Raw genomic sequence first — 24,892 nt, 5'->3', positions numbered from 1 at the left:
TTTTGGACATAAATCAGTTCGTTAGTTTTCTCGTTTGATTTGTATTATATTTGTCATGTCGGGGTCTTTTATATCTTACTAGCTATGTGATATGGGTTTTTACTCATTATTGCAGGCCGTATGATGACCTATAGTTATTAACTTTTCTGTCATTTGATCACTGATGAAGTCATAGTTGTCTCATTGGCAATCATTTAATGCACATCGTCTTTTCTTTAAACTAATTATCGAAATCAAATTACTTTAAAGCATTTCTTAACATATATTTTATGATGATGTCGTTTAAAGACACACACACTGAAAATGCTATATTCAAAATGTCTCAACAACAAGGTCAGAATTTCTTCCGATGATCTGACAATATCAAAAAACTTATCCAATATATATATATATTATATAACAAGCACGTACCGTACCTATCATGACCACCGTTTTCGAAGACTTCAGACGAATGTCAAAGAGCTGATGATAATGGAAGTTTTTGACATAGAGCTAGATATCGATCCTACATCTATACCCCAATGATAGCCATACCATTCTTGAAGGTGGGTAGGTCTTCCAACGCGACTCACTACTGGTATTAACGTTTCCTTTGAAACACCTGTAGCGGGCAGGGGCTTGAAATGCTTCGGCCCAAGAGTTTTTACTCAAATTATGAGTAGTTTGTAAATAACAAAGTCAGTATGACAAGATATGAGCTGGTCAGTATAATATAGGCATTTTCTAAAAGTCACGTAAATAAGTTTCTATCTTTTAGTCATTTCTAGAATCATATATTTTCATTTATATTCAAGATAAACAACAATTCTAACTAGTAAATATACTTAAACTATAGACTAAGACGATATGACAAGAACCTATTCAGTATGATACATGTAGTAAGTTATCTCTACACTCAAGAGATATTCATTAACTTATCTCTAAACTCAAGAGATATTTATTAACTTATCTCTACACTCAAGAGATAATATGTTGGTGTGTCAGAAAAATACATAAAAAGGCTGAGTTCTGCTATCTTACTAAGAAAATAAATTACCTAAGAGAAAATCCTAACTTCAAGTGAATTTAATCAGAATACCTCTTTCTGACATTTTTGTATATAGTTGTAACTGATACCTCACCAGTTACATAAAACATGTTTATTATTATTAGTTATATATTCAGAGCCTTTTTCTGAATAACTAACAATGAAATACAGCTTATACCATACATAAACTGTATTGTTTATTATAATTTCCAGACCTTTAGGAAATTATCCCTTACTTGTCAAATGTTTTCCTATTTAATCATATCTATTACAAAATGACAAACGTTAACAGTAAACATGAACTTCAATGCACAATTTCAATAATCCTAACTTTAAAAGATAAACTAGAAATAAAGCTTTAAAGAGTCCGCTAAAATGAAATATTCCTTTTAAACTTTGAAAACGATATTAAACTTTACTATTTCCCTTTACAATTTAACCTTTAAATAAATGAAGTTTCTTAGAAAAATTAACCATTTTGACTAAAATAAATAACGAGCAAATAAAAATACCAACTGTAAGAACCAAAAGTTTAAGCAGAACTGACGACCAAGCGTCGAAATTACGTCAATGATGGATTGTTGGATTGTTGGATGGTTGGAAAGTTGGAAAAACGTTGGATTGTTGGATCGCGTGCTTGCCGTCCAACTAAATATTTAAATTCTTAAATAAACTACAAAAATCACAATAATATACAATTTTAGTAACCTTTATATAATAAACAAAGTTTTCATGGTACTAGATAAATTTCTATAGTAACTAAAATTACAACAATATATACAGCGCCACCGGAAGTCGCAATACGTAAACAATATACGGAAACATTGCAAAAAGTTATGTGTGTCACCGGCGGACCAAAATGATAAATATCAAGGATAGTGAGCATTAACATCTACAAAACATTGAAGACGTTGACTATAAATACTAAAAGGAATTACAAGAAGTATGTGAAAACAGTTGCCAACACGTAAAAATAGTGTTTTTATTGAACAATTGTCCCAAGTGACACATGGATTCTACTGCGCATGTCAATACATTTCATTCATAAAATTCAAGCACAGGTGCGTGGAATTTACTACGATTTACTACAGTTTCTACAATTGGATCTTCACAAAAATACAAGACCTACAGTTGGATTATTCAGTGGATTATTACTATGAACTGGTAAATTATTACATGAACTTCAACAGGTTTATCAAATATATGCAAATGACAGTAATTCAATATTTTTAGAAAACTCATAACATTGTAATTGTTCTTACTATACTTATTAAATGTTAATTAAAACTTATTTGCTTCAGTTATCATATGTTCCAGACTACAAGCATTACAAGTAGTATAATACAAGTTATTTCACACAGTTACTGTTTCCTACATCATCACTTACATAAAAATTACAGAATATTAGACAGTATGCTTTATTAATACCAATTTAAAACATACATAAAAAATATCTTACATGTCTATCGCACGTCATAATAAAATACATGAAAATACATGTACCCTAGTCGTCGTACTCTACACACCATTCACATTTGACCAAATATATTTTTATGTTTTATGTTTTACTACAGTATATACAAAAACATAACTTCAACCGAACTGTAACTATGATAAACGATCTATCTTTTAACATACAATATCTACACTGCTGTTTTTTTAATCTTGAGCGGCAATATCCAACCAGCAACCATAGCTAGCTTCCTGTAGAAGGGAAATCATTATGTTGATAGTTGCATTATACAAGTACAAAGGGTACGGTAAGTACGCACGTTAACTGGTTTTACTCCGTCAGTGTGTTAGTAGTACCACTCGGTCAATATATCTACTGGTGAACTGTTATCGTGAAGGGTAGTATAAGCCGATCTAAATACCTATACTTCGGGACTGGAATGAAAATACGAATAGTGTGTAGTTGATTTTTGTTGTTACAAAATTTGTGAAATTATCTTAAATATAAAATTATACAAATCTCTAATTCATTACATACCTTTGACATTGTTTAGGTTTTTAAATAGTTAGGCCTAAAAGACATTTTTATGCTCATCTGGTGCAGTAAAATGTTTAGATATAGAGTTTATTTTATGTTATAAAGGATGATTTCTGGGTTTGAAAACTTCAACGATAAATAATAACATACATTTATAAGTGTTGTTCCTCATTGCCTATTTCCCCTTAAACAATTGACATGGTTTCTTTGATAATCTCAATTAGTCACTAAAAGCTTGTTGATAAACTTAAATCTCTCTGCTGACACTATTAACATACGACGATACTAGTTGTCTCATTGCCAATCCCACGACATCTCTTTATTATTTCTATCTCTCAGAGATACAAAATTAACTAGCAATAGCCTCATACTTTGCAGCTATCATGATGTATATATGCATCTTATCTTACTAAATCAATTTAATTAGCTTGGTGGATAGGGTGTATTTTGAGGGAATCTCATTTCGCCTTGAATTTCAGTCCTGTACATTTCACTGAAAATATGCAATCCTTCTTATATACGGACTTCTTAAATAGAAATTCATCCCTGCTAAAATCTGCTCCAATTCATGTATTTTCTGAAATTAATCGATAAACGTTTTGCTAAAATAATATAATAACAGCATTATTTTTGCCCTTAAGTGATTGGGAAATTAAATTCAATGTTATAGAAAATTAAATTGCTTCCAAAATCGTAAATATTGCTGAATTCCTACAATCAAATGTCTAAACATGCATTAAAATACAAATGTGTGCTACCGTAAACATGTGTACGTAAGATGCATGCATGATCCGTCATCAATGACCTGTAAATAATAAAACCAATAGTGATCGTGTTTCTCCGACTAATACACACATGTGCTCTGATCAACGGTCTCCCCTGAAAAGATTTCGTGTAAAGACGCCATAAACTGTCAGGGGACAACATGACCTTATGCAATGGCAAGATACAGGTATTGACAAATCGTAGATCAATGAATTTGTATATGTTATTAATAACATACAAAAAATATTTAGTTTACTTTTCATTTGCTGATAACGAAATCAATATTTATACCAATAAAAAAAAGTATTCAATGATCAAAGTACAGGGTCGAATTGGTAACCTTTTACATTAAGTTTATAAAAAGGATCGACAAGTTTACCAGGATCTGTCAAAAGTTGCATTTAGTTAAGTTCTGTTAAACATTCAAAAGTGTTAAAAAAAAATAAAGATACTCCATTTCGCCGTACAATTTGTAAATTAACTGTGTACCAAACTTTCATTTTTTGAAATGCTTAGGCTTTTCTACCTCATGAGTAGATTACCTCAGCTGTATTTGGCAAAATGTTTAGGAATGGTTGGTCCTCAATGCTCTTTACTTTCGTACGTTATTTGGCTTTTTTTTTAATTTGTTTTGTCCAGCGTCACTTACGAGTCTTTTGTAGAAGAAACGCGGGTCTGGCACAAATACAAAATTTCAATCCTGGTATCTATGATGAGTTTATTTATTGTTTAAATATGGAATCTCACGGCGTTACCAATTATATGTACTTCCTTTAATGATGACATTACATCATTTCTAAGAGCATCAGCCGGATGCTATGTTAATTGTTGTCACATAGATTTTAAAATCCATAGAAATTACTTTTTGGAATACACAGTTAGAATGAGATCCATCGGATAAGGATATAACATTAGGTAAGTTTGTGTTTTTCAGAAATGTGAAAAGAATGCATGTTGAAATTGACATAACTGGTATACCAACTGATATCAAACTACATGTACAAAAATATATACTGCAATTTATGATTATAAACTAATGCTTCATTCCCCAAGAGATATCATGGGCAAGAATATTAATATTACGTTTGAAATTATTTTTCATGTTATTATTCTCAAAATCGTGTGCATAATTTTTACTTTCAAATCTGAGAGTTTAAATATTATACCGTTTTATAACTAAGAAACACGAAAATTAGAGAAAAAAAATTGTGTTTTTTCTATCAGTACGAACCAAAAAGATATTGAGTAATACATTAAAAAAATATAAAATTTTGGAAAGTCAAAGTAGTTTTAAGCATCGACCCCTCAGTCGTTCAACTTCTATCAAAAGTATTAGAAAGTAAACACTAATACTTAGAAACATTGAAAAACATAACACTTAATGTAATGACAACAAAAACAATGTCAAAAGACGATTTTTTCTCGATTGTACCGTGTGCTAGCAGTTACCGGAATCAATATACCTCACTCCTTGTCTCAAGCTATGACCTAGAATAGGTTAGTCTAGTATGTTTTTTTTTAACTTTTGGTTCATTTATTTGTTGCGGAATTTATAGTGTGACGTCCATTTTCACTTAACTACAACAGATTTTTGCCAACTGAAGCCCGCCTCCGTCAAAGTTATTTTATATTTTATTCAGAAAAAATGTGTCATTGTTCGGCTTTCTTAATCAATATACAATACCAATCTTATAATGTTTTTTGCAGTTTTATCAGTAAGCAAACAGTCATATCTTGATGAAAATGAAAAAAAGTGTAATAAGAAAGTTAGGCATGCGAGAACATTTAGGTAAATCTGAAAATGTGTATGTAGTAGACCGTCTACGTTTTCTGAATTTCAGATCAATTTAAATAGAACAAATATTCAAAATTTGTTACACCCGATTTAAACTGGTTTATTATATAGTTAAAGCATTTTTTTTTTATTATTACCGATATGTCTATAGAAATGCGGATTAAAGACATTAATTTCAGGAAGTTTCAATACAATTATTATAAATTCTGATGTTACACTAACATATATACTTGTCATTTCGATGTAAATATCAAATAGAGAGGAAAACCGAAAGTTCATTATCATTTAACTGGGAACTGAGATTATTACATGTTTATTGACCATAAACTCGTTTGTTTTGTTAGTTTAAAATGAAAAATGACAACTTTTAGACATACGATTTGTTCAAATTTTCAATTGATGATAATTAAAAACTTCGCAAAAGAAGACCCGACACAAACAACTTGAGAAAACCAATTTATTATAAATTATATTGATTTGAATACTTTGAAAATAAATTTATCAGTTTCTGATAAGAGTAAAGAAACGTATCCTGCGGATGGGGTTTAGACAATTAGATTCAAGAGCCATTGTCAAATACAAGGAAATAATGTTTTTTTTTTGTTTTTTTGGCTTTAGTTGATATAGAAGGAAATGTTTAATCAACTTATAAAATTGATAATTACATATAAGAGCAGGCTTCGGCAAAATTAAAAAAAAAGGTATTACTCATTTTAATGTGATACAAACTTTCCTGTTTTCGATTTTTTTTATTGTATTCATTGCTGATCTGTTCTCATCCTGGTCAGGCCTGAATTATATGACACTGAACCTTTATCAATCAATCATGTATTGTTTTGGACATAAATCAGTCCGTTAGTTTTCTCGTTTGATTTGCATTACATTTGTCATGTCGGGGCCTTTTATATCTTACTAGCTATGTGACATGGGTTTATACTCATTATTGCAGGTCGTATGAAGACATATATTTATTAACCTTCCTGTAGAATGGAAATCATTATGTTGGTAGCTGCATTGTACAAGTAAAAAGGGTACGGTTAGAACGCACGTTAACTGGTTTTACTCCGTGTGTTTTAGTAGTACCACTCGGTCGATATATTTAATGGTGAACTGTGATCGTGAAGGGTATTATAAGCCGAAAAGCCTTTACCTCGGGACTGGCATGACAATATGAATATTGTGTAGTTGATTTTTGTTGTTACAAAATTTTCGAAATTATCTTAAATATAAATATAAAATTACTAATCTCTAGTGCATTACATAACTTTGACATTGTTTAGGTTTTAAAATAGTTAGGACTAAAAACATTTTTTGTCGAAATGCTTATCTGGTGCAGTAAAATGTTAAGATCTAGCATTTATTTTATGTAATAAAAGAAGCTTTCTGGGTTTGAAAACTACAACGACAAAAAATAACATACATTTATAAGTATTGTTTCTGATTGCCTATTTCCCCTTAAACAATTGACATGGTTACCTTGATAATCTCAATTTGCCACTAAAAGTTTGTTTGATAGTCTTGAATCTTCTGTTGAAACTATTAACATACGAAGATACTAGTTGTTTCATTGCCAATCACACAACATCTCTATATTATCTCTACCTCTCTCTCTCTGTCCCTAATCAAAATTAATTAGGCCTTTCCACGTTTTCCAAGTAAAATGGTTCGTCTTAGCAGGGTAAAATTCAAAAGCGCATGAACTATACGAAACAATATGAGAAATATCTAAGCGACATATTAAGAAACAAACATTTATCTTAAGAACAAAATTTGGCAGAAGAAGAAAAAAAATAAAAATAATAATAATAATCAGAACAAATACAATAGGTCTTTCCACAGAAAAGTGGAAAGACCTGATAATAATCAGAAAGAATACAATAAGTCTTTCCACAGAAAAGTGGAAAGACTAATTAATCAGACGAAATACAACAGGTCTTTCCACAGAAAGTGAAAAGACCTAATAATAATAATTATTATAATCAGTACAAATACAATAGGTCTTTCCAAAGAAAAGTTGAAAGACCTAATAATCAGAAGAAATACAATAGGTCTTTCCATAGAAAAGTGGAAAGACCTGATAATCAGAAGAAATACAATAAGTCTTTCCACAGAAAAGTGCAAACACTTAATAATAATAATAACAATCCGAACAAATACAATAGGTCTTTCCAAAGAAAAGTGGAAAGATCTAATTAAAACCCAATTGTTCAGAGAACAATTGAAGGTCTTTCCACATCAAAGATATGTTTAAAAAGAAGCTAGTTGCTTCATACTGATGAGATGAATAAATGGTTTCGATATACTTTTAAGTGAAATAAGGAAGATAATCTGCTACTTCCGGTGAAGCCAATGTTACTTCCGGTCTCATATAATAATTTTTTCACACTGATTCCAGAAATATATAGTTTCTATATACTTTTGCCTGTAAACAAGGAGATAATTGGTCACGTCCGGTTTATTGAGAATCACTTCTAGTCGTAAGTGATAAGATTATGTATCTGAATTACAGAATACATTGATTCCGAGTACTTTTTCTTGAAAAAAAAGTGCAAAAAGGCTACTTCCTGTTTTATCAAGGTTACTTCCGGTTGTCAATTTTCAAGGTCATATGTCACCAAACCTAGTGTTAAAAGTCATATGGCTTCATAATTATATAATGAACCAAGTTGAAGTAATAATCAATAAATCTTATAATAAGACATTTCAGGGGCAATTACTCCTATAAGATGCCATTAGATGGTATCAGACCAAATGTATCATATCTCCATATAATATATATACTTATGTGATGAATAAATGGTTTTGATTTATAATGTAAGAGAAATGAGGGCGAAAATTAGGTACTTCCGGTGAAGTAAATGTCACTTCCGGTCTCACTCCTTTCACACTTATTTAAAAAATATATAGTTTCTATATACTTTTGCCTGTTAACCAAGAGATAATTGGCCACGGTTTATCAAAAGTAATTTCTAGTCTTAAGTGATAAGTTAATGCATCAAAATTATAAGATATATGGATTCCGAATACTTTTTTATGAAAAATTGCCAAAAAGGCTACTTTCAGTTTTCTTAAGGTCACTTCCGGTGTTCATTTTTCAAGGTTCTATGTCATCCAACCTTTTGTTAAAGGTCATATGGCTAAATAATGAACTAAGTTGAAGTTATCATCAATTAACCTTATAATTAGACATTTCAAGGGCACTAACTCCTATAAGATGCCATTAGATTGTATCAAACCAAATGTAACATATCTTCATGACGATCCAGCAATCATTTTGCACTTGTTCTTTTATACATATCTTTTAAAGTGTGGGAAAAAATGCAAAAACCCTGAAAAGTCAAAATTGAGAACTTGATCTTGACCTTTGATCTTGACCTCATTTTCTAAGTTAGGACCTAGGGGCCTCAAATAAAAACATGCTAGGGTTATACGGTTAACGATTTATCATTTTAAATTACATGCCGACAAATTTATTTGATAAAGGTAGATAACTGTTATAAAATTTTATCGAATTGCTTCGATCCAAATCAGCAAAAAATTTCTGAGAATTGAACGAACAATTTAGAAAAAGAATGTTTTCAATCTCTTGTTTTGTTACCAAGGAGATGCACACACTTGATAAACAGTGAATAGGGAGATAACTCTTACAATGAAAACTGTTTGAATTGGAATGGGTGAAAATAAAAAGCGCATAAACTGTATGATACAATATAAGAAATATCTAAGCGACATATTGCGAAACAAAAATATTATGTGATAATAAAATTTGGCGGAAGAAAAAAAAATAGCAAATAAAAACCAATTGTTCAGAGAACAATTGAGGTCTTCCCACATGAATTTTCAACGTTATTGAAAAAAAGCTAGTTCCTGTTTACTCAAAACTAAAATTGGCATGCAATCATCTTTTTCTTTATTCTGATGCGAAAAACAAGTGTTTTCTATATCAGGTGGAGTAAATGTCACTTCTGGTCTCATATGATAACTTCTTTTACAGTGATTCAAAAAATATATAGTTTCTATATACTACTGTCTGGAAACAAGGAAAAATGGCTACTTCCATTTATCAAAAATTACTTCTAGCCTTAAGTGATAAGTAAATGTTTTTAAATTACAAAAATATGGATTCCTAGTACTTTTCCATGAAAAAGTGCAAAAATGGCTACTTGCGGATTCCCAAAGATCACTTCCGGTTGTCATTTTTCAAGGTCATATGTCATCCAACCTTTTGTAAAAGGTCAAATGGCTTTATAATGATCCAAGTTGAAGTAATAATCAATTAACCTTATAATGAGACATTTCAGGGGCACTAACTCCTATAAGATGTCATTAGATAGTTTCGAAACAAATGTAGCATATCTTTATAACTATAAGGCAAACATTTTTCACTTGTTCTTTTATATAAATCTCTTAAAGTGTTGGAGAAAGTTCCAAAAAAGGGAAAATCAATTTTGACTACTTGACCTTGACCTTTGACCTTTGCCCTCATTTTCTCAGTTAGGACCTCGGGGCCTCAAATAAAAACATTCCAGGGTTATACGGTTTACAGTTTATGAGTTAAAAAAACATACAGACAAATTTATTTGGTGATGGTAGATAACTCCTTTTAAAGTTCATTATATCGCTTCGATCCAAAGAAGCCAAAAATTTCTGAGGAATTATGAACAATTTGTAAAAAGAATTTTGTCGATATCTTTTTTTTATTACGAAGACGATGCACACATTTGATAAACAGTGAAAAGGGAGATAACTCTTACAAAGATATCTGTTCGTCTAAGCAGGGTGAAATTTGAAAGCGCACAAACTGTATGATACAATATAAGAAATATCTAAGCGACATATTGCGATTCAAAAATTTGAAGATGTGGCAGAAAAAAAAATAATAATTAAAAACCAATTGTTCAAAGAACGATTGAAGGTCTTTCCACCAAAAACATGTATTCAAATATGAAAGAAGAAAAATTAGGGTTTTAAATGTCATTTCTATCGTCAAATAATAGCTTATTGCACACTGATTAAAAAAATATATGGTTTCTTTTCAATATGGTTTTTAAATAAGGGAGATAATTTGTTACTTCCGGTTTGAAAAATGTTACTTCCAATACTATTTGAATATTTCCTTGACACTGATTCCAAAAATCTCTGATTCTATATACTTTTATTTTGATAAGGTATGAAAAATAGCTACTTCCGGTTTACACAAGGTCACTTCCGGTTGTTTTTTTTCAAGGCTAATTAGGAACGCTATTGCAAAAAGTCCCATGACTTTATCATGTATACATATGAGATAAAAGCAAAGGTCAAAATCCAGAACGTCAAATCAATATATGACCTTGAGGTCAATTTCAAGTTTATAAACCAAGGATCTCAAATCAAAAGGTCTTAATTATATTTGGTTTATGAGTTATATCACACAACGTGTATTTTTAAATACAAGAGGGGAGAAAACTCCCTTTTGAGTTCAACATACTCTTGCAATAAAAATTTACATGTTAAGACATGTCGCAACTAACAATAAAGTAAAAATAATTTGTCGATATCTTATACAGTTTTTGGATGAAGGTGAAAATAAGCCAAAATCAAAATGTAGACTATGACCTTGACCTTTGACCTTGAACTAATTTTCATTTTTTTTTACCAAAGACCTCAAATCCATCGACCCTAGGTCTATATCACCTATGGTTCACCAGTTAGAAAAATGTAAATCACTTACTATTGTTTAAAAGATAGAAAGGCATATCACTTATATCAAATGCATCAGGGGAAATAACGCTCATATGGAATGTTCATATCGCTTTGATCAAAATAAAACAAATCATGCCAAAGAGATGAAATAAATTTGTCGTAATCTTTTACGGTTGCAAAGGGGTAGTTGACATAAGAAAAACTCCTACAAAGAAAAATTTCGGTTACGCAGGGTAAATGCAAAGGCGCATACACTGTTCGATATCATATAACAAATATCTAAGCGATATATTGCGAAATAAAATTAGGCCGAAGGAAAAAAATAATCAGAAAAAAACAATAGGTCTTTCCACAGAAAAGTGGAAAGACCTAAAAATCAGAAGAAATACAATAGGTCTGTCCACAGAAAAGTGGAAAGACCTAATAATAATAATCAGAACAAATACAATAGGTCTTTCCACAGAAAAGTAGAAAGACCTAATAAATAAAAACCAATTGTTCAGAAGACAATTAAAGGTCTTTCTACATCAAATAAATTTTGAAAAGAAGCTAAATTCTTCAGACTAATGCAACATGTGCAATATAAAAAAAATGTTTTTGATAGGCTTTAAAGTGAACTAAAGAAGATAATGTGTTACTTCCGGTTAGGTAAATATTTCTGCCGGTCTCATATGATAGCTTCGTTCACACTGATTCCAAAAATATGTAGGTACAATATATTTTTGCCTGTCAACCTGCATATAATTGACCACTTCCGGTTTACAGAAAGTCTTGAGTGATAAGTTAATGTATTTTAATTAGAAAATATATGGATTTTCTGAGTACTTTTATTAGACAAAAGTGCAAAAATAGCTACTTCCAGTTTTCTCAAAATGTCATTTCCGGTTATCATTTTGCAAGGTCATATGTCACCTTACCTTTTGTACAATGTCATATGGCTTTATAATGAACTTAGTTGAAGTTATAATCATACAACATTATAATAGGACATTTAAGGGGCACTAACTCCTGTAAGATGGCAATACATTGTATTAGACCAAATGTAACATACATTCATTACTATAGAGCAAACATTTTGCACTTGTTTTTTTATACCTATCATTAAAAGTGTTGGAGAAAATGCAAAAACAAGGAAAAGTCAAAATTAAGGACGTGACCTCGACCTTTGACCTTGACCTAATTTTCTTATTTTTGGACCAAGAACTTCAAATCAAAAGATCCTAGGTCTCTATCACTTATGGTTTACATGATAGAAAAAGATATTACTTATATCACACGCATAAGGGAAAATTATTCTCATATGGAGTGTTCATATTGCTTCGTCAAAATAGTGGAAGGTAAAAGCAAGCAAAATCGAGAGAATTGTGCAAATGATGATACAAGCATGAAAATTAGCACGAAGTATCATTATTATATACATTTTAGGAAAAAATCGCTGGCCATAAAAAAATCATGTTTTCAAGATGGCCACCACCTTTTCTAAAATGGCTGTTATTCAAGGTTTAAATTCTTATTTTTCTGGCAAATGTTTTCTATTACCTTCTTTTAGAATAAAGTATTATCAAATTTGGTAGCTACCTTCTTTACATGTGACATATATACTAGAAATGAATATTTGACATGTTCTCGTAGCTGCTCTACTTTTCTGCCATGCATTTTATGGATGTTACACTGTGTCGGCATTTCATGGTAAAGCGAAGAGGTAAGTTTGGCACCCATGGAAAGTATTCCCAGATGTAATGGACGTTTTTACCTTACTTCAGTATGTAAACACAGACACATACATTGACAACATAGAAACATTTGCTAACGAGGCACGATTTGAATCGTTTGCAAGAAAGCAGCGGCGGCTTAATTATGCTTTTCTGCCTACCAGAGGTTCTCTTCCGGATTACATCAAAAGAGAAGCATATCAAGGTCGACATGTTTGAGTTCATTTGGATTTATGCATAAGACAGGTCTTTGTACCAAGTCATAAACACTCGAGTTGGATGAACGAAAGGAAAACAATGACAGTTGTAAACCAAAATTGATTTCTTTGGCTGCCGTAACATCCTCGTGTAAGGATTTTTTGAAATACGAATGCAAGCAATCAAGCTGTGTGGGTAACAGTAAATGCTACCGTTCTGGTCTTCCTTGTACAGGTGTGTGTATTGGTAACCGTCAGATAATTATGAAATAGGCAAATTGTATAAATGCATTTGAACCGAACAAAGACCGTGATATCTCTAGTTAAGTTGATAGAAATGATAAAATTGACATTTTCCACGTTGTTGCAGCTATTTTGGATCCGGAAGTCACCTTTTCTTCATGTATATATTGCTTAATGGTACTCAAAGAACTTCAATTGAAGTTTTATCAAACTTTACATTGAATTATACCTATTAAAACTCTTTTAAAAGGATTTACGAAATTTAGCCAATTGGATATGATGCCATTTCCAAATGAGCGGTGGCCATTTTGAAAAAAAATGATTTTTTTTTAGGTCCAGCAGCTGAATTTTTTAAGTTATCATTTAGTTAACCTATATACCAAATTTCATGCTTGTATCACGATTTGCACATTTATGTCAATAATATCTCCCACTCAAATAGGACAAACCATGCGAAGGACATAATGAGCAATTTTACAAAATAAATTTGTTTCTTTCTTTTACCGTTACTGAGCAGATGCAGTCACAAGGAAAACGGTGTTTAGGGAGATAACTCTCTCAAAGAAAATAGTGAAATTTAAAAGCGCTTGGACCAAGATCCAACATGAGAAATATCTAAGCGACATATTGCGAAACAAAATAAGGCAGAAGAAAAAAAAATTAAAAAACAATTGTTCAGAGAACAATTGAACGTTTTTCCACATCAAAGTTTTTGAAAAGAATTTAGTTCCGGCTTACTCAATGTAAAAATTGGATTCAAATTATAAGTTTCCTTATACTGATTAAATAAATAAATTGTTTCTATATAATTTTGAGTGCAATAAGGGAGATAATCTGCTAATTCCGGTGAAGTAAATGTCACGTCCGGTCTCATGTGATAGCTTTTCACACACTGATTCCAAAAATATATTGTTTTTATATACTTTTGTGTGTAGAACGGGAAATAATTTGACACTTCCGTCATTTGTAGTCTTGAGTGATAGGTGTATATATCTATATTACAAAATATATGAATTCCGAGTACTTTTATATCAAAAATGTGCAAACATCAAGGTCATTTCTGGTTGTCATTTTTCAAGGTCATATGTCACCTAACCTTTTGTAAAATTTATATTGCTTTATAATGAACTAAGTTGAAGTTATGTTCAAAGAACCTTATATAAAGACATTTCAAGGGCAATAACTCGTATAAGATGCCATTAAGTTGTATCAGACCAAATGTAATTTATCCTTATTACAATAAAGCAAACATTTTGCACTAGTTCTTTTTATATGTATCTTTCAAAGTGTTAGAGAAAATGCAAAAAGAAGCAAAAGTCACAATTTAGAACCTTGACCTTTGACCTTGACCTCATTTTCTAAGTCAGGACCTAGGGACTTCAAATAAAACAGTCCAGGGTTCGACGATTAACTGTTTATGAGAGAAAAAAAAATACTGAAAAATTTGTTTCGTAAAGGTAGATAACTCCTATAAAATTTCATCGAATCGCTTTGATCTAAAAGGTTGAAAATTCCTGACGATGTAACGAACCATTTGTGAAAAGAATTTTGTCGATATCTTTTTTTGTTACAAATGAGATGCAGACATTTGATAAACAATGAATAGGGAGATAACTCTAACAAAGATAATTGTTCGTCTTGGTATGGTGAAATTTAAAAGCGCATAAACTCTATGATACAATATAAGAAATATCTAAGCGACATATTGCGAAACACAAATTTCAGAATAAAAATATATGTCACCTTACCTTTTGTAAAAGGTCATATGGCTTTATAATGAACCAAGTTGAAGAAATAATCAATTAACCTTAAAATTAGACATTTCAGGGGCCCTAACTCCTATAAGATGCCGTTAGATTGTTTCCGACCAAATGTTACATATCTTCATTACCACAAAGCAAACATTTTGCACTTATTCTTTTATATATAGCTTTTGAAATGTTGGAAAAAATGCAAAAAAAAGAAAAAGTCAAAATTGAGGTTTTGACCTTGAACCTTGACCTTAACCTGATTTTCTAAGTTAGGATTTAGAAGCCTCATATAAGAACATTCCAGGGTTATACGGTAAACGGTTTATGAGTTAAAAAATATATCGACAAATTTATTTTGTAAAGGTAGATAACTCCTATAAAATTTCATCGAATCGCTTCGATCCAAATTAACCAAACATTTCTGAGAATCTAACGAACAATTTAGGGAAAGAATTTTGTCGATATCCTTTTTTGTTACAAAGGAGATGCACATATATGATTAACAGTGCATATGGAGATAATTATAACTTTTACAAAGAAAATGGTTTGGCTTAGCAGGGTGAAATTTAAAAGCGCATAAACTATACGATACAATATGAGAAATATCTAAGTAACACATTGCGAAACAAACTTTTACCGCTAGAGCAAAATTTGGGGGAAGAAAAAAAATTTAATAATCATAATAATCATAATTATCAGAATAATCAGAATAAAAACAGTAGGTCTTTCCACAGAAAAATAGAAAGACCTAATAATCAGAAGAAATACAATAGGTCTTTCCACTTTCTTGACCTTGACCTAATGTTCTTATTTTTGGATCATGGACCACAAATCAAAAGATCCTAGGTCCCTATCACTTATGGTTTACAAGATTGAAATGCATATCACGTAAACCAAATACATATGGGGAAATAACTTTCATATGAGGTGTTCATATCGCTTTGGTCAAAAAGGACAAATCATGCGAAGGATATAACGAGCAAATTTGTCGATTTCTTTTACGTTTCCGGAGGAGATGTAGTCACAAGGAAAAAAAATTCCAAGGAGATAACTCTTACAAAGAAAATTATTCGTCTAAGTAGGGTGATTATAAAAGCGCATGAACTATACGATAGAATATGAAAAATATGTAAGCGACATATTGCGAAACAAATATTTATCGCAAGAACAAAATAAGGCCGAAGAAAAAAGATTAATCAAAACAAATACAATAGGTCTTTCCACAGAAAAGTGGAAAGACATATAATAATCAGAACAAATACATTAGGTCTTTCCAAAAAAATAAAAGTGGAAAGACCTAACAATAATAATAATAATCAGAACAAAATCAATAGGTCTTTCCACGGAAAAGTGGAAAGACCTAATAATAATCAGAATAAAGAATTAAAAACCAATTGTTTAGAGAACAATTACAGGTATTTCCACCCATAAAGATCAATTTTCTATAGAACTATGGAAATTCAGTTTGAAATATATCATATACAGCGTCAAATGATAGCTAATTGTACACAGACTCAAAAAAAAAAATTATTTCTATACATTTTCGTCTAAATAAGAGAGATAAATTGTTACTTCCTGTTTGAAATATGTCACTTCCGGATTTGTTTGATAGTTTGCTTGATGCCGATTCCAAAAATATTTTGTTCAATATACTTTAACATTAAATAAGTACAAACAATAGCTTCTTCCGATTTACACAAGGTCACTTCCGGATGGCTTTTCCATGGTCAAGTGTCTTGCAACGTAATGTATAAAGTCCAATGGCTTTATCGTGTATACATATGAGGTAAAAGCAGAGGTAGCTTTCGCCCCTCTTCTGACATCCATGTAAGAAACTATGATATTAAACCGGAAAACAATAGTTTGTTGATTTTCTAACTTTTGGAATACTATGATTCAAATATAATATAGCTTAGTGTGATGTGCAATTGTGGTTTGTTTATATTATTTTTTAAAAGTCGATATATCTGATTTTTACATCGGTAAACTTGTATTACCTGAATTAAAACACAACTGTTTGTCCTATAATATATATACATTTCAACTTTCTATAGGGCTCCAAGACCATGGAAAATGTGTTGGCCGAGGCAACGCTACAGGAAACAAACACTTCAAGTGATCCGACGTTAGAAAAGTCCAGCAACTTAAAGAATATACTGGAAAAGGCTGGATTGGAACCGGATAAATGGTCGAAACTTTTTAATGATGTTCTTGATATAAAAAACAATTATCAATTGCTACATTTGCAAGAAAATGACTTTTTCAAAATGTGTAAGCATGCTAAACATGAATGGGAGAAAATAGCGTTACGAAGTTTATTGCAGAATGAAACTGATAAGGTTGAAAAATTGAAACAGGTAATGGCGGAAGCAACCGAAAATTACATAAAACTGACACCAGACCGAGAGGAAGCAATAAAATGTATTTCAAAAATAGGATCAATGCTCAGAATTCCTGAAATTAAATGGGAATCTGAAATTAAAAAACAGGACCTGTTACAAATTGTTCAAACTCTAGAATGCCAGTCGTCAAAATTGGATGCAGTAATTCACCGACAGTGCCTGACTGATACAGATGTTATTCGTAAGGCATCTGGTGGTCTGGCACTTATGGGCGTATACGATACCGGAAATTTACGTGATATCTGCGTCCATCGAAAAACTGTCATCGAACTTACAAAGGCACTGTATCTCACACCACCGTTGAATGAAAACGAAGATGAAACTGTTGATTTTTCTTCTCAGGAAATGTATAACAACTTCCACCAAGCCATGAATGTGATAGGAGTAAATTTATCCGGTTTTGTTAGAGAAGCCGGTTGTCAACTTGGCTCAATGTTTGAAAGAAAAAAAAGCTCTGAAAATATCTCGAACAGTCAGGTTAAACGAACTTTTTTATCAAGCATAAAATATTCTTCAGTTCCAGTAAAGTCGTGTGAATTATCTTTGGACAGTATTCGCTTCGTCCCTGAAGCTTCCCGTGACCTTCTTCGTATTGACAATCTAATTAGCTTCTGCTGCAGAAAACAATTTATTGTTTTTGAATGTCAGAAGTTTTATGAGATATTTGGGTCGCATATTAACCTAGGATCGTTAACCTTCGGTGGCACTTATAAATGGGTTGCAACTTATAACAGTGAGTCCGAAAAAGATATTAAAACCACAAAAGAAATGGTTGAAACATGTTTGAATGCATACATAGCTGTACATTTACCTGTTCGAAACATTGGATCAGAAATATCTGCTAAAGCTTTCAAAGAAAGTGGAAAATTGTCAAATTTATATTCAGAAACAGATCTTGCTTGCACAAAACTGAAAATTTTGAAACGTGGAGGACCACCTGAATTAGATGATTATTACATATGGAAATATACTCTACCATCTTGTAATGACACATGGGCACTCATAGACAGAGGTAAATTTGTTCCTATATGGGAAATTGTTCAAAAGCTGGATTCTAATATAACAAATGGAAACAAACTTTCGAAGTACATGAAAGATGCTTTAGGTTGTGAAAGAATAACTAATGATTTTGCTCTAGACAAAATGCTTGAAGAGAATATGATGAAATTGTTTGATAACCTACAAAATTGGGTTTCTCATCCTACTGAACAGGATTGCGTACCACTTTTACAGAGCATTATACAGATAAAACAATTGAAGGTTAATATAGACGGCGATACATCTTTGTGGAAGGATTTAGTTTTGTTGTATAATAGGCATAGTCAATTCTTAAATTCAACCATGGAACAAGAAAATCTATTTCAGCAAGATAAACAAACTTTTATTAAATACCTGATTCGCGAAATATTCTATCCACATTTAAAATCTTCCATTTTAAGATCACATTCTTTGGATGCAGTTGCGAAATGGGTATTGCCAAATACGTCTGATGATTCATTATCATCGCATGAAAACGAAAAGATTCAAAGTGTTAATGATTTGATAAATAGTATAAAAGAAGATTTATGTAAAACTACAAGCCCGTTCCCGTTAATTGCTAACAATTCTAGTATGAAACAGGAAATGTTAACATGCAAACTGGCAAAGCTAACGCGTCAATGCTTAAATTGCTTTGATTCAACGGGTGAATCCTATAGTATCGTTTTTCTAAAGTCATTGTTAAAAGGGCTAAAGTATGACGATAACCATCATTGCTTTCCTGTTTACTTAAGCATTCAACAAGTAAATGATTTTCTTTTAGAGACAGAACATAATTTAAAAGAATACGAAGGGCACAAGCAGTCGATTATAAGGTTACAAGCCTACCTCATCTGCCTAATTTTGAATAAAACAAAGAATACATCTTTTCAAAGAGAACGAATATTCAATGAATTATTAAACCCGATGGACCGAATATTAGAAGACGAAATATCTACTCTATTAAATGAATATACACACTCGGTTCCATATGATTGGCTTGGTCTCGAAGAAGGCATGTTAAAATTAAAGATTGGTAATAAAATAGCAGTGGATAGTTTCACTTTTCCAGGTATTTATAAAGTGAAATCAATAAACACATTAGCGGATCCCTTGAACCAGCCTTCAAATGCGACGTGCAATCAAACAAATTTCACAAGGTGCCTTGATCATTTGGGACTAACTGAGTATTATCCAGAAAAAATTAGAATGACAGATATATCTACAAAAAAAATTGAGGAAAAAAATCCAAAAGTTGAAGACATTCCTTGGCTATATCTAAAACACATTCTGATGTGCAATAGTAATTATTGTTCTGTTTTAAAAGACCACTTTGATGTTTTGAATCCAATCGATTCCTTTTCAGATGATGAAAGTGATAGTGATATGGAAGATGAAACTGCTAACATTAAAAACCCGTTGGATATCACTTTCGCTGTCTTTAAATGTAGCTCACCTGTGCTAAAGCAACGCATTGCTGTTAATTTGTTTTTGTGTAAATTAGCAGTACCTTTAATCTTTCCTGACGAAAGTCAATGTGATGCTTTGACAATATCATGTTGGCCAATCCGTGGAATAATAATAGACAGAAAGAGTGGAAATAGTAGTGAAAAAAGCCCTGCCTTAAATTGTCCTTGTCGTATTGTTTCGTTCATGCGATATGGAGAACTTGGTAATAGTATTTCAAAATCAACGATTATAAACCACATGCTTTTTGGGGAACAGAAACAGTATCATGACACATTTGTTAATAGCGAGAGTATTTTAGGTAGAGAACAACGAGAGATAAGTAGCGGATTTGTTGAAGCTGCTTGGTTTATACCATCTAAAAAATATGAAGATGTGTCTCTTTTTCTCAACCTAAGAGGTGATGCAAAAGATCATTCCAGTCGGCAGGATTTTCTACAAAATATTTCATCTGTATTAGTGGTAGTCTTAAAAAAAGAATCAGTAAATGAATTTGTAGAAAAAAATCTTTCGAATTTGCAAAAAATTCCAAAAGTTGTATTAGCTGTTAAAACGGAGAAATCAGGTAAAAGCTGTCAAACATCTACTAAATCCTGTCCAACGATACACGTCATTAAGTTATATCGTAAAGGTCAACGTAAAAGCTACATCGAGATTGCCGAAAAATTATGGAATTTGATTTCCAGCATTAAAGTGAATGCAACTAATTCACTTTTGAACTTGTTAAGAGATAACCAAAGTCTGGACATAAACATTGACGAATCGTCTTATATGTATTCTTCGGCAAAATTAAAAAGTAAAACATTAATTGGTGAGACTGAAAAGAAAAACAAAAGTGAAATTCTTCCATTACAGCACGATCCATGGCATAAATTGACACGTGTAGAGAAACAGCTGTATAAATCAAGTGAGTACTGCTCGTATGCAGAAAAGGGATTGTTGCAGCAAAAAATGACTAAATACCGTCTTGTCCAGTTACAAAAACTCCAAAACGTCAGCAGATTCATGCAGACATTTGTCAATTATATCATTAAAAGTATATACTCTGAACGGGATTCAACAATATTTTATACCGACCTCAAATTATGTCTTAACGAAAAAACCGAAAAAGAACAGTTCAAAGTTGAATCTGAATATTTTTCAGCTTTGTCATCTCTTAAGTCTGAAAAAAAGAGGAACAGTTCTAAAGACATACATATCCTTCAAGCAAAAGTCAAGCAGTATGGAGAAAACCTGTCGCATGAGGTATTTGGTATAGAACATTTATTTCGTGAAATGGCACAGATATACGAAGCAATGACATATTCTTTGTTAGAAACTAAAATTGATGATGAAGGAAAAGCATTGGCTTTACAGCTACCACAGATCTTCGCAAGACTAGTCCGATTTGGAGTTCCACTTGAAATTATGGACGGTGATACCGCAAATGTACCTCGAAGCTGGGTAAAAGCAGTTCTCTCTGAGCTAGAAAATCAGCTAGGTGAAAAGAAAATGTTCACTTTGTCAGTTTTAGGGATTCAAAGTTCTGGAAAATCGACTTTGCTTAATACAATGTTCGGTATTGAATTTCCTGTTGGTGCAGGGAGATGCACACGGGGAATATTTATGCAACTTATACCTTTAGCAGAAGATTCCGAATATGATTATATGCTGATAATGGATACTGAAGGACTCCGTGCACCAGAGCTATACCATGATAAATTTGACAGTGATAATAAGCTTGCAACTTTTGTTCTAGGATTAGGCGATATAACTATAATTAACATTAAGGGCGAAAGTTCGCATGAAATGAAAGATGTTCTTCAAATTGCAGTTGAAGCATTTTTAAGGTTAAAACTAGCACAAAAAAGCGTGCATCTGAGACAAAGTTGTATATTTGCTCATCAAAATATTTCAACAGGAGAAAGAAACAATTCTCGTCTCCCACAACAGCTTTTGAACCAACTTAATGAAATTACAAGAGATGCTGCACAAAATGAAAACATTTATGACATTCACTCCTTTGATGACATAATCGAGTTCGAATTGGAAAAAGATATTTGGATTTTTTCAGATGTATGGGTTGGGTCTCCCCCTATGGCTCCTAGAAATCCTGATTACAGCAAAACTGCTTTAAAACTTAAAGAATCCGTTATTCAGAAAGCAGTACAACTAAATTATACCTCATCTTTTTCCGGAATTGCCTCAAAAATAGACGACCTTTGGAAAGCTATACTAACAGACGATTTTGTGTTTCGATTTCGAAACAGTTTAGAATTGAAAGCTTATACATTACTTCAGAAAAAAGTCGGTGATTTAAATTTTGAAGTTAAAACTTTTGCGTCTAAATTTGTAAACTCTGATGCAAAAAGTCAGTTTGCGAATTGTAAAAATAAGCAAACATTGGACATTACCTTGACTTCTGTTATATGTAAATTTGATACTAAATTAAAACAAATGGTGGGAGATCTTCAAGAAAAATTACGGAAATTTGTTAAAAACCACCTGCTTAAAGATAAAATGAGTCAATATGAACAGAGCAAGATTAATACTATAAACTTACAATCAGAAGAAACAAAATTGATAACAAGAAATAAAATTCTACATCTTAAGGAAGAAAAACGAATCGAAATATCATATAATTATGATAAAGATAGACTAGAGGCAGATATAAATCAATTAGCTTCAGACGTATCTTTAAAGTTCAAAGGTCAAAGTCCTGATAGAAACGTCGTCAAAGAAGAGTTTAATAACATGTGGACGAAGTTGATGACAAGTTTTGCATCTGAGTATCAAGAGGAAAGTCAAATATCGATTACAGATGAAATAAGCCCTCTGGTATACAAACGATTTCCTGAAATCGCCAGTTATTTAGAGCAACAACAACCGTTGTGTAAAGATTATGTAAGCATGGAAAAACTTGTGGGTAGCATTGAGTTTTCAGATCTTCAAGAAGGATATGTTACTTTCAAACATGATACAGAACAAACTAGGAAAGATTCTGTTAATCTGGAATATGAGTGGAAAAATAACGCAATTTCTTTCACCGATAAACTTTTCTGTCAAATTGATGATGAACTTAAAGATATGCAGATAGGTGATGTCGAAAATAGTATAACCAAAGCAGACACGGTTTTCCATATTATGGCCAAGGCATTTGATAACGAAAGTGATTTTAGAAAAAAATTAACATTTCAACCTCAGTTTAAATCGGTTTTAATAGCTCATGTCTTAAAATATATAATTACACTTTTTGAAAATCGATATTCAGTTTACATGGCCAACCATACTCCACAAGCTAAAATGAAAATACACAAAAAGACAGCTTTCATTTACTTCGAATGTCGTGTTCATGCAAAATCCAAAAACGTAACTGTAGCTAAAACATTTCAGGAGACGTTGAAAAATACAATGATAGGGCATATATCGGAAGATATGCCTATGGCATTGTGCTCAAAAATAAAAGAGCATTTTCCAAACAGAAAAAGTAGCCTGATAATTAAAATATTGTCAGACCTAGCTAAAATGCAATCTTTTGTTAATTTTTTTCAGTACATAAATAGTCCAAAAGTATTTGTGAAAAAATGGTTATCTGACCATATACGATTAACAATGTTCAAAAATAGAGAGGGTGAATATTTCAAAGTTGCAAAAGTACGAACGGAAGAAATACTTACCAATATTTCTGACCTTGTAGCAAAAACCAAACCAGAAGGTAGTGTTACACAATGGATACAAACTTTCCGCAAAGATGTCAATGATTCGTGTCTTTTACCGATGTCAGGTGATTGTTTTGGGGAAGTCTCCAATGGAAAATCTACTGATGTTCAACATTTCAAGAATATTGTCATTGATCAATTGGATGATCTTAAATTAAGCGTTTTAGAACATTTTGAATCCGAGTCTGATTTAAGAGACGACTTGAGAGATATCACAATAGACATTTTAATGGAGACACTATGGGGTTGTGATGCAACATGCCCATTTTGCAACGAACCATGCAAACACGAACATAAACTACATTTTGAAAACGATAAAATACCACACGAATGCTTACAACATCGGATACCTGCTGCAGCTGGTCATTACGAAGTACCCCGATGGTATAATTTATTTACAAGCAACTTGCTAATCTTAGAAATGTGCAATGATCTTGTTAATCAAAAGCGAACGTTTTATATTAACAAAGAGTATATTCCCTGGAAAAAATACACTGAATATTTTCCTCAATGGGATCTAGAACAGAGTAGTGGAAGTAATAAATACTGGCAGTGGTTTGTTTACACTTACAAAGATAACATTGAAAAGGATTATAACATAAAATTACCAAAGCTACCAGAGGAATGGGGAATTATTTCAAAGAGGGATGCTATAAACAGTTTAAACGCTTAAAATAGTTTTCTTCTGTACACAACAGTACAAAGTGACAGAAACTATGATACGTATTTCATTTGAAAGTAATATTAAAGATATCTTGTACAAACCTAAAAGAGCTAATAATATATACATTTTAAGGGACTGTAAAAGATCGTATGATCATTATATTCGTCCCTTTGTCCTCTAATTTTATCTTATTTCAGATACATTGATGACATATAGCACACATTGCCTAAAGGCAACGTAAGTTTCATAAATTGGCGTCCGTTGTCTGTCGTCGTTAAGTTTTACAAAAATATTTTCCTCTAAAACTACTGGGACAGATTTAACCAAACTTGGCCACAATCGTCAGTATGAAAGATATAGTAGACAGAGAAGAACTTAAGGGGGTTCGCGGGTCTAAATCATTTATATAGGATTTGTCTATATTTTTCTATAAATAAACTTTATCTTATAGTTAATAGAAAAATAAAATAAAAAAGTGGGGT

At 31.7% G+C, this 24,892-nt stretch overlaps 1 protein-coding gene and 1 long non-coding RNA gene across 3 annotated transcripts; one reads left to right on the top strand and one right to left on the bottom strand.

Annotated features, from left to right (window-relative positions):
• Nucleotides 1-285: 285 nt before the first annotated feature.
• Nucleotides 286-3,113, bottom strand: LOC139492189 (uncharacterized). Its single transcript, XR_011656713.1, has 3 exons — nt 3,018-3,113; nt 2,554-2,914; nt 286-601 (listed from the first exon to the last, which is right to left on the bottom strand). It is a non-coding gene; the product is annotated as an uncharacterized lncRNA (long non-coding RNA).
• Nucleotides 3,114-4,563: 1,450 nt separating this feature from the next.
• Nucleotides 4,564-24,553, top strand: LOC139491524 (interferon-induced very large GTPase 1-like). Of its 2 annotated transcripts, XM_071279260.1 has the most exons (3): nt 4,653-4,697; nt 6,527-6,608; nt 17,217-24,553. In XM_071279260.1, exon 3 carries the CDS (start codon nt 17,229-17,231, stop codon nt 24,417-24,419), a length of 7,191 nt encoding a protein of 2,396 aa, XP_071135361.1. In that variant the 5' UTR covers nt 4,653-4,697; nt 6,527-6,608; nt 17,217-17,228; the 3' UTR covers nt 24,420-24,553. The 2 variants fall into 2 exon arrangements, with proteins under 2 accessions (XP_071135360.1, XP_071135361.1); XM_071279259.1 differs by lacking the exon at nt 6,527-6,608 and having other exon boundaries at nt 4,564-4,697.
• The last annotated feature ends 339 nt before the right edge of the window (nt 24,554-24,892 follow it).

The sequence above is a fragment of the Mytilus edulis genome, chromosome 10 (assembly GCF_963676685.1).
Source record: "Mytilus edulis chromosome 10, xbMytEdul2.2, whole genome shotgun sequence".
In the NCBI taxonomy this organism is placed as follows: domain Eukaryota; kingdom Metazoa; phylum Mollusca; class Bivalvia; order Mytilida; family Mytilidae; genus Mytilus; species Mytilus edulis.
This window is presented reverse-complemented; position numbering and strand designations above follow the sequence as displayed.

Excerpts from the sequence above, each read along its gene's own strand:
- LOC139491524 (XM_071279259.1), top strand. The coding sequence starts at position 17,229 with ATGGAAAATGTGTTGGCCGAGGCAACGCTACAGGAAACAAACACTTCA.